The sequence below is a fragment of the Prionailurus bengalensis genome, chromosome E2 (assembly GCF_016509475.1).
Source record: "Prionailurus bengalensis isolate Pbe53 chromosome E2, Fcat_Pben_1.1_paternal_pri, whole genome shotgun sequence".
Classification (NCBI taxonomy): domain Eukaryota; kingdom Metazoa; phylum Chordata; class Mammalia; order Carnivora; family Felidae; genus Prionailurus; species Prionailurus bengalensis.
Window position 1 is genome coordinate 5,813,456 of NC_057352.1, and position 11,416 is coordinate 5,824,871.

The 11,416-nt window shown below is 41.2% G+C and overlaps 1 protein-coding gene and 1 pseudogene across 1 annotated transcript; one reads left to right on the top strand and one right to left on the bottom strand.

Annotated features, from left to right (window-relative positions):
- The first annotated feature begins 645 nt into the window (after positions 1-645).
- LOC122495345 lies at positions 646-742 on the top strand (annotated as a pseudogene).
- Positions 743-9,043: 8,301 nt separating this feature from the next.
- LOC122495159 (vomeronasal type-1 receptor 4-like) lies at positions 9,044-10,690 on the bottom strand. The gene has a single exon (XM_043600941.1). The coding sequence runs from the start codon at positions 10,318-10,320 to the stop codon at positions 9,379-9,381; it is 942 nt and encodes a 313-aa protein (XP_043456876.1). The 5' UTR covers positions 10,321-10,690; the 3' UTR covers positions 9,044-9,378.
- Positions 10,691-11,416: the final 726 nt, after the last annotated feature.

An 11,416-nucleotide genomic window follows, 5' to 3' on the forward strand; every position in this document is an offset into this window, starting at 1 on the left:
ATAAGAAATCAAGGCACCAAACCATACAATCTTTGCTCCTGTATATCTGCCTTTAGATTTCAGCAAAACATTAGCACTACCATTGAGACATGGGAGGAGCAGTAAACCAAACCTCTGACCTCCTCTAATCAGTTCAGTGAGGCCACAGCCCAGGGTGGGGCCAGAGCTGGAAAAGCTTCTGGAGAGAGGGCTCTGGGTGGAGCTGGGGAGGCAGATTGCTCTAGGCTTCTGAGCTCCTTGCCTGTAGGGTATTTATTCCCAATTCTGTCTTCCTACATTTGCCTAGTAAAAACTTTGTATGATTATATTCCACTTAAGCCAATTACCTACTTTACAACATAATAATAAGCAATTTAACATAAACTCTTAAGAGTTTTCTGGGACAATCCCACCAGAAACTAAAGTTGGCCCTTGAAAAACATGGGTTTGAATTTGCGCCAGACTACTGAGACATGAATGTTTTTCAACAAATACAGTACAGTACTGTATTTTCCTTTTGATTTCCTGAACAGTCTCTAGCTTTCTTTATTGTTAAGACTCTAGTATATAATCTGCATATAACACACAAGATACATGTTAATCGATTGTTTATGTCATTGGTAAGGCTTCCAGTCAACAGTAGCCTGGTAAGAGTCAAGTGTTTGGGTGTTCACATCTGCAGCACATATACTAAAAATGGAATAGTACAGATTAGCGTGGCCCCTAGAATGACATGCAAATTCATGAAGCGTTCTATATTAAAAAAAAAAAGAGCCAAGGTTTTAGGGACTCAAAAGTGACACACAGATTTTCATCACCATGGGGTCAGTGCCCCCAACCTCCGTGATGTTTAAAGGTCAAGTAGATCTTATTCTTAACAAGGTAAATAAATACTACGACTACAAAACTCTTTTCTTCGTGGATGGCCTTCAGGGGCCACAAGAGTACTCATAAAACCACAGAGAAATGAACCCATAGTCCCCTGTGAACCACCCGTTCCTTGCACTGACCCCACAGTCTGGAATTCAACCGTGTAACCATTTGCTCTAGACTGGAAGTCTCTAGATGGTAGGGGCCATTGCTCTTCATCTGTTTTTCTCATGACCACATTAAGTAGACACAATCACTTTCTCTAGCAGTTTGTAAGCCTCCTCAGTGTTCATCCCACAACAAGGAACCTGGACTAACTCACACCTGGGTGCCATGGAGATTCCTTCTATGGGGGAAGAAGAGGACCCTGAATGACTCACCCCACCTCCTCTGAGATAGAAGCAAATTCAAATACTGTTGTCATCCAGACCCCCAGTCTGCACATGATATTCCCCACACCCTAAACAGTCCCCGGTGCTGGAGAGAGTGTCCCCAGTGAGACTGACCTGCTGCCTCCAGAGTGATGAAGAGGAGAGACTAGGGGTGGGTCTGTGGCATCAGGTAGATCTTGGATCTGCTAGGTTGAGAGCACCCATGGCCCCAGGTGTGATACAGCTTGTCCCTGAGCAGAACACTCTTATGTAAAATGTCTCTACACCAGTAACACAGTTTACACTTAGGTTTAATTGTGGTCATGGCTCTGGATATTTTGAGTCCTGACCTCCCATGCCTAGGGACCTTCTCCCCTCTTGACATGGCATCAAGGCAGGGCGTGCGTCCCTGAAAAGGGCTGCTTTTGCTGCCCATACTCGTTGGCACTGAACTGGACAGCAGGAGCACCTCACACAGCTGCAGCAGATCACTGAATGAAATCTGGACAACACTGGGGGCCCGTTCCAGTGAGGACCTTTGACTTCATGTCTCTGTCCATCTGTCAAGCTCAAGAAAACATGTCCCCTGGATTACCTGCACGTCCTCAAAAATTTTGCCTTCTCTCATGAATCCCAAGTAGAGAGCCTCTGTGTGCAGATTCTAGGTGGAATTGTACCTCTATCTTTGTGGTTGCTACGGAGATAGGAGGGAGCCCTGAGGGGAGATGATGCTCTAACCCATCTTAAAGATCCCCATGCACTGGATGCAGAACTTGTTGCTACAGGGGTGACTGGGTGGCTCCGTTGGTTGAGCAAAAAAATCTTGACTTTGGCTCAGGTCATGATCTCATGTTTCGTGAGTTCCAGCCCCACATGGGGCTCTGCACTGGCAGCAGGGAGCCTCTTTGGGATTCTGTCGCCCTTTCTGTCCCTCCCCTGCTTTCTCTCTCTCTCTCTCTCAAAATAAAGAAATACAAACATAAAAAAAAAAAAAAAAGAATTTGAATCTGCAGTGTTAGGTCTCTGCAGGGAAGGGGAAGTAGCAGGTATTCTCTTCACATGTACAGGCATTTGGGCAACAGATGGAGGCAGTTCAGAACCTCAGGTCAACTTGGTGCATGCACTTATCTCCCTGGGATTCCCAAGCCCCACTGTCTCCATCAGTTTTAGGTGTGAACATTAAAACAAGCTGGAACTGCTGATGGTCACCCTGTGATGCTGTCTTCATTGGAATCTGGTCTAACTTTGCTCTAGTGGAGACAGTAGGACTCATATAAGCAAAGACATCTTCCTGCATGCGGATTTTGGGGCATCTGAGCTCTGTGCTGCACAACTGTGGGTTAGAGCTGGAAGCCCCAGAAGGAATTGGGAAGAGGTACTCTGTGAAATGCTCCTCCAGAGGGGGTCTAATGGGCACCTGAAGTGTTTAGGTGGGGATTGGTAGTTCTGGTCAGTGGTGAGGGGAACAGAATTAAAAACAAAATGTCCTCCCAAACCAGAAAACCTCCAGACAAAAGCAGAAGAGAAAGAGAACACTTTTATTACAGAATAAGCATTAAACTGGAATGTGATGCCAATTACAGGCAATCCACTAAGTGATTAAAGACCAAAAGAAATCTCACGTTTTTGGATAGCCAAGCAGATACATATACTTATCATATTCGTGTGATAAGGTAAATAACAGGCCTCAAGTAAGAGGATTGGACAGCATTTGCTATTTGGGGTGACTGTCTGTGTGCTGACTGGCCTATTCCAAGTTACAGTAAACCCACATCTTTAGGACAGGAAGTATTTTTTTTGCACCATGGAACTTTTTCCTGCTGGACTTAGGCTCCTACCCTTCATGCAGAAACGGAGCAGTGGGCATGCTATCCCTTGATGTTCACATGTCAAAGAGCCAGATCCCATGCAATTGAGAAAGATATTCGCCGACCTGAAAGTTGAAGAAAGCTTTCTTCAGCTTAAAAAGATTTACATATATTTCAAAGATATGGAGAAACAAATGACAAGATTGGTAAAGTGAATATTCCAAGAAAAGGGAGGTGATGGAAAATCTCTTATTTTTGGCTCAGAGTATTAGGCTTCCTGTGTTGTTTGTCCTTACCACAGCCAGGCCCAAGGCCTTGACCACCTAGGGCTCGTTGACATGTGGATTCCCGCAGGCCCAGGATTCAGGCAGCTGGCGGTGGCCTCGAACTCACTGTCCTCCTGCAGAGGGGTTAGAGAAGGAAGGAGGAGGCAGTGCTGGACAAGGCTCAGCAAGGACACGAGTAGGGAGCCCGCACAGGTTTGGTGTTAGGACTGCTGGTGCCGTAGACACGGATTCAGGTTGGGGTTGGGTGTGCTCTGCCTTACTCCTGTGTGCATGCAGGCACATGGCATTCTGAGGGCTGCTCCATGAGCCTAGGAGACTCAGTCTAGGTATATGCCAGGTTTGCTGGGGGCACTTGTGAGGGTTTGGGTGGAATTTCTAAGAGCACAGGCTCTGTGGCCCCTCTTCTTGAGAGGGAAGGTGTGTGTGTGTGTGTGTGTGTGTGTGTCTATTGCTGGGGAGCGGTGTGTCATTGCTTAGTACACATGTGTGGGTAGACAGAAGTCCATGGTGACTGCACAGTGGGTGAAGGGGACTCAGGGCCAGAATTCTGTCCTCCAGAAACTCCCCAGCCCACAGCTTCCTCCCCAGTCCATGGCGTCACAGGATGATCCGTGGTCTGAAGGCCTGGAGCGGGTGAGTGGCGTCTCCCTCCAGCCCAGGTCCCTGCAGCCAGGTCTGAGTCAAGACAATGCACTCAAGTGTCCTGCCGCAACCAGGTTCACTCTCTGGAGACACTTGGTCCAAATGGCAGAGCTTTAGAACAACGACACGCCTCTCCTTTGGGCATCTCTCACGGGGCGGCATCAGGAATTATTCTAGCTGAGCATGAAGGTGTCTTCACAGCTGTGTTTGAAATGAGCAAAAGGACCACAACAGAGGACAGCTGGGAACAGAAGGAAGCCTTTGATGGCAGTGCCATCCACACGTCTGTGAGTTATCTTGTACACAAGGTAAGTCATGATCGGTGTTAAGTAATAAAGCAGATTATAACTGCACTAACGGACCAGGTTGTGTTCATCGTCCCTTGGGTTGTATGTGCATGCCTGTGTCTTCTTGGACTTTGTGCTGCCACAGGCCTTTGATCTCTGTCCTTTAGGTACTTGTATTTCCTCACATCTTTAAACAGCTAATAAAAAACTCATTGGGGAGGGTGCCTGGGCGGCTCAGTCGGTTGAGCATCTGACTTCAGCTCAGGTCATGATGTTGTAGTTTGTGGGTTCGAGCCCTGCATCGGGTTCCACACTGTCAGCACAGAGTCCACTTCAGACCCTCTGTCCCCCTCTCTTCTGCCCCTCCCCTGCTCGTGCTTGTGTGCGTGCTCTCTCTCCTTCTCTCTCAAAAATAAACATTAAAAAAAAAAAAAAAACCCTCTTTGGGGAAATACATGATTCTAGGTCTGGGACAGACCTTAGAGTCTGAAAGCATCTTATACTGGTATAAAAATGGAAACTTCCCAACCCCCCCCCCCCCAAAATTGGAACATATCAAAGCCACATGAAAGAAAACCTTTAAGGACTCCTGATGCCCAAAGCTGGAATAATTTGAGCGATAAAATAAATAGCATCATACTGGATTATAATACCTACTGTAAGTTAACATACATGAGTTCATGCTGACATGAATAATTGAATAAACAAATAAATGAGGAAGGGACAAATCTTCCTGGCAGAAAAATGCTAAAGAGAATATACATATATTTTCACACACACACAGATATATACATATACGTATACATATATATGCCTCCTTTCAGGAGAAAGGCATTAATTTAACTCCCCTTGGTTTTGTTTTGGGATGAACTTAGTGACTTCTAAACAAGTATGGAAATGGGAACACAGTAATTTCATGAAGATACCTGGCAAGCATCAGCTGAACCAAAGGATCACGGTTAACACCACCAGGGATACATCAAGATTATTTCCTGAATCTCTGATATGATATGACAGGAGATATTGGGATATTCTTCTAAAAATCTACGAACATATTCTAATCATTAAAAAATAATCAGACAAACTCAACTTTAGTGACATGCAAGAATAACACCTGACCAGACTTCCCCCAACTCACTAAAACCATGAAAAACTAGGAAGGGTTAAAATACTGACACAGCACAAGGGACACTGAGGAGATATGATGACTAAATAAAATGTGGTATTCTGAAATGGATCCTGGAACATGAAAATATATTGTTACAACTGGTGAAATGCAAATAAAGTATGAAATAAATTAACAGTGCTGCGCCAATGCTGGTCCTCAGTTTTGTCAACGGTGTCATGGGGGTGCCTGGCTGGCTCAGTCAGTAGAGCATGTGACTCTTGATCTCAGGGTCATGAGTTTGAGCCCCACATTGGGGGTAGGGATTATATAAACAAACAAATAGAAAGAAGTATCTTGGTAATGTACAACATTAATATGTGGATACACTCAGTGAGAAGGTATATAGGAAGTTTCTGTATTATCTTTGCTACTTATCTGCACATATAAATTTATTCCAAAATAAAAATTTACACTAGAAATTGTAACTGCTTGTAATTTAATTGTAGAGAATTACATTACATTATTGGCATGTTTAAGTTAATATCCTTTTGTTGTTGCTGTTATTCTGAAGTTATCCAGTGTGCTTCCCTGGTGATTTCAAAAGCAATATAACTCTTCATTAAACAAAAACAGTTTCGTATCTTTTGCCCCCAAACTGTTACTACAGGTGACCCTTGAACAACATGGGCATTTGGGCTGTCAACCCGCTGTGCAGTTGAAAATGCATGTATAACTTTTTTCTTTTTTGAGAGAGAGAGGGAGAGAGAAAGAGAATGCATGAATGGGGGAGGGGCAGAGGGAGAAAGAGAATCTTAAGCAGGCTCCATGGCCAGCATGGAGCCCCATGCGAGGCTTGATCTGGTGACTGAGAGATAATGACCTGGGGCCAAAATCGAGTCAGACCCTCAACCAACTGGGCTACCCAGTGCCCCATAACTTTTGATTCTCCCAAAACTCAACTAATTTTGACCAGAAGCCTTACCAAAACCATAAGTCTATTAACACCTATTTTGTATGTTATATGTATTATGTACTGTTTTACATCTTCATACATATTATATAATTTATTCTTACAATAAACCTAGAAGAAAATGTTATTAAGAAAACCATAAGAAAAATATATTTGCAGTACTGTACTATAAAAAATCTACACATAAGTAGACCTATGCAGTTCAAAAACCATGGTTCAAGGGTCAACTGAATACAATATTATAAATTGATTTATAAGTTTGTGCTAATTTATCATTTTCATGTAAATATTATATAGATATATATTACCTGTCAATGACCATTCAAGGGTCTTAATAAAATGCTGAATAATTTTCTATTGGGTTTATATACTAAAGGTCCACATTTGGATAGCAACATAAATAATTCTATCACATTTGTTTCTCAATGAGACCAACTACAAAAATTATGTATAATCTAGGTTTCATTCTAATTTATGGTACATGAAATTCAAGTAAGTGATAAGATATTTTATGGTAGAAAGTAATCATCACTAGAATTATATATAAATTTTATATATATATTTAAAAATATTATATATATATTTTAGAAAAAATTAGCTGAAAATAATAAGTGATTTGGGAATAAGATATAAGACAATAATGCAACATGGAAATTCAAGGCATTACATTTTGTTCACTCAATAAATTGAAATGAGAGAAATACAGGATGAACCTTAAAATAACATTAGATTTTTTTTTGAGAGGAAGTATGCAGAGGGAGAGGGAGCAAGAATCCTAAGCAAACATATTTGAGCCCGAAAAACGCTGAAACCCTTAATTTTTCTCCTATCTGAACCTCTCAAGTGGGATGTTAACTTTTCCAAATGTCTTCTCTAACTTCACAAGAGAAAACTGTCTCCCTATGAACAACAGATTACAGATATTTTCAAGAGAGACTTAATTATACTTCAGCAATTTCCACTCAATCACACTGGGTGCACAGAGGTAGATGACTCAGTGAGCTCCTTCCAACTCCATATTACATGCACAGAACTGCTGTGAAGCAACTATACTAATCATGCAAATTTCTCTGTGATTTCTGTAGAGCAGATTGAATAGCAAATTAATTTATGAGTCATAGTCTTAAAGATCATAAAAGTTAGACTTTATTACTGCTTGGAACAAATTCCAACAATCATCATCAGAGTTTTTATGAAAATATATGCATGCAAATACACACTTTCACACGTATAAACATGCATACATGTTGTTATGCATACATATACGGATACACACACATACACATATGTACACAACACACAGAATTCAGTATGATAGAAATGTTCTCTGTAGAAAGTAAACAAAAGATGCAGTTTAAAAATCTAAACATATTAGAAAAAGCATTATATATTTATAAATAAATTATAATGAAGATATGAAATGTAATAAAACTGTACAAAACACTTACCTGTTGAATACCTTAAATAATACTCATTGATACCATAAAAGAAACTGATTTTATTAATCAAAATGAGACAGTACATTCTAATGAGGTCGTTTGTTTTTTTGTTTAAGTAAACTCTATGCCCAAAATGGGGTTTGACCCGTGTAGAATAAATTCTAAACTGAATAATATTGATGGAAGAAACAGGGATATCTATCAAAGAGCCCCCCCCCCCCCCCCAACAAACACACACAAACGTACCCTGATGACATGGCTTAACAGTGAGGAGATTATGTTCATAGGTAAACCAATACTATTTAAGCCGTTCAAAAGTAAAGGACGCCTGAGTGACTCAGGAGCCTGAACATCAGACTTGATTTCGGCTCAAGTCATGATCTCAGAAGGTGAGATCGAATCCTGTGTCAGGCTCCACACTGGGCATAAAGCCTGATTGGGATTCTCTCTCTCCCTCTCAAAATAATAAACATTTAAATATATACATATTAAAAAAAAAAAAGAAAACATATATAAGATGAACATGAGTATCTTGTACTGACAGAAAGTAAGAAAGTTAAAAAGTATATACATATCCGAGTATGCCAAATGGCCAAAGCTGGAACAACCTGAATAAGACAATAAATGTCAGTTTTGAATTATAATGCAAAATATTAGAAACTATATGTGAGGGACACCTGAGTGGCTCAGTCGGTTGAGCGTCCGGCTGCAGCTCAGGTCATGATCTCACGGTTGTGAGTTCGAGCTCCACGTCAGGCTCTGTGCTGGAGCCTGGAGTCTGCTTGGGATTCTGTGTCTCTTTCTCTCTCTGCCCCTCCCCTGCTCACACTCTGTCTCTCTCAAAAATGAAGAAACATTAAAAAAAAATGTGAAATTATACTGATATAAATAATAGTACAATCAATAACTTCCAAATGCTACTACTCTAGCTGCTCCAAGTTTGATGAAAGACTCCTCCTTAAAATTGCTTCATAAAATCGGAAATGTAGGAGATGACCCTAAATCCATTTCTTGTTAATAGAGCCAACTGGCATCAAGACTTAGAACAAACTACCTTCTAAAAAAAAAATTTTTTTTTAATGTTTATTTATTTTTGTGAGAGAGAGACAGAGTATGAGTGGGGAAGGGGCTGAGAGAGAGGGAGACACAGAATCTGAAGCAGGCTCCAGGCTCTGAGCTGTTAGCACAGAGCCCGATGTGGGGCTCGAAGCCACGAATGGTGAGATCATGACCTGAGCTGAAGTCAGAGGCTTAACTGACTGAGCCACGCAGGCACCCCAGAACAACCTACCTTCTAAAGACTCCCCACATACATTTAATTTGATGAAACGAAACGTCTGTTTGCTTCTTACCTGCACGCTTTCTAAGTATCAGCTGACATGTCTTCTTGCTTGTTTTCCTTTGTCTTCTGCAATTCATTGTTCTAATGTTTACCTGAAAGTATTTTACATGCTCATCTTTCTCCAGAAGTATTTTCATATTTCAGTTGTTACTGAAACAGATGCTCTTCCTGTCTTTTTCACAACTCAATCTACAAGGAGACTGGCTTGTAATTGTGTGTAGGATTCTACTGGGAATGAGTATATCAATGACCAAACATGGTAAAAAACATACAATTTATATGTTTCTGGTGAGATGGGGTAGTTGTGTATTTCTTCCAGTACATGTACAGAAGAGTCTAGATACACAGGGGTTACAACTTAAGAGAATAAAGGGGCTGACAGTTGGGAAACAGATATTGATTAAGGCAGAGGTGTTCGCCAGCCACCAAGTGGTCTTGCCAAAACAAGAAAAACAAATGTAAATGATGGAAGAGAGGGTATAAAAAGATACAAAGGTGCTTACCAGGACAAGGATGGTTTGAGTGGCTCTGGTCTCAGGGGAGAATCTAGATGACAGGTTGTTCCTATGAATGTGTTGGACCCTCTGCTTGTGTGTGTAAAGGATGAAAACCATGGAGCCGCTGGCCCAGGACATGAGCCCCAAACACAAAACATCAGGGATGGATGTGACAGTTGCACATAGGAAGTCTGTACCTTTGTCATGAAGTGTAGCTGAACAGTACTTAAAGTCTATAGTTGTGATGTTTTCATTACTCCATTTTTTAATCACATACATAGGTACTATGATATTTACCAACATGTGCAGAATCCAGCACAAAATGGTGGAGGGGCCAATGTACTTCAGGGCTTTTGCTTTCATCTCTGCCCACCTGGAACTCCTGGGACTGATGGTGATGGCCTGGAAGATACTCAAGAGGCAGGTAGTGCCAATGGACACACCCCTGGCCACTCTGTGCATATAGAAAACAACTTTGCATCCAAAGTCATTGAGAAAATATCTCAACCCAAAAGCTGCCATGGTCTCCGGGATTCCTCTCGAGAGAATGACCAAAGAGTTGGCTACAGTCAAGTGCCTGAAAATCACATCTGTGGATCTTGACCTACCTCCATTGAAGCAAAGGGACATATAATGATATAAGAGTGAGAAATTCCCCAGGATTCCAATGGTAATCTGGACCAGGAAGATTACTGCAATTTTCAAATCCACAGACGTCATTCAGTTATTTTCCAGGGCTCAATATTCACTTTCCCAAAGAAGAGGATTCTGTGTGGAGACACCGGGAATGGGCTACAATTTTCAAGAAAAATTAAATCCCAAAATCTCTACTTACTCTTACTTTTCCCTGATAACTTATTTCTAATATATATTCTTCTTTTGTTAAGAGATTTTTCCAAGTTTGATGTATTTCCTTATACAGCACTTGCAATGTATGGGTCTCTGTTATTAATGCTTTATTTATAACATTTAATATTTACAACTCTCCAAGTTAGTACCTAACATTATCTTCCTTTTACAGATGAGGAGAATTTATAGTGTTTTTGTTGTTGTTAACTCCCAACGTGGGGCTCAAACTCACGACCCAGAGATCAAGAGTTGGTCATAAGCTCTACTGACTGAGCCAGCCAGGTGCCCCCAGATAAGGAGAATTTAGCTGAAAAGAGGTTAAGTGACTCAACTAAATGTTAGTAGTAGAGCCATGGTTTGAACCTGAGTAGCCGGGTTGCAGTGACATTGGCTGTTGGCATTGTACTACTTTCTCAGATCGTGTATTCTTTAAATAATCCAAATATACTTACACATTGTCATATTTGAAACTTGCTGTATTTTACGTTTAATTGTGCTAATTAATTATTTTTTAGTATTTAGGCTATTGACTAGCACCACTAGCAAGACCATCGAAGGTCTTACAATGCAGATGCACTAAATAATTCTCCAGCATCAAATTGACTGTAGAATATAGGTCAGTGGTGCCTGGGTGGTTCAATCACTTGCGGGTCCAACTTTGGCTCAGGTCATGACACTGAAGTTCCTGAGTTCGAGCCCTGCATCGGGCTCTGTGCTGACAGCTCGGAGCCTGAAGCCTGCTTCAGATTCTATGTCTCCCTCTCTCTCTGCTCCTCTTCCACTTGTGCTCTGTTCCCTCCCCCACCCCCCAAATAAATAAACATTAAAAAACAATTTAGCTAAAAAAAAAAAAATTAGAATATGGGTTAATATGGGGATAGCAAAGTAATGAATCATATCATTTATTTTTTCCAGTGAGATCTACCATATAAATTATGGCATACTATGGGGTTTTTTTTCCTCCTAA

Excerpts from the sequence above, each read along its gene's own strand:
- LOC122495159 (XM_043600941.1), bottom strand. The coding sequence starts at position 10,320 with ATGACGTCTGTGGATTTGAAAATTGCAGTAATCTTCCTGGTCCAGATT.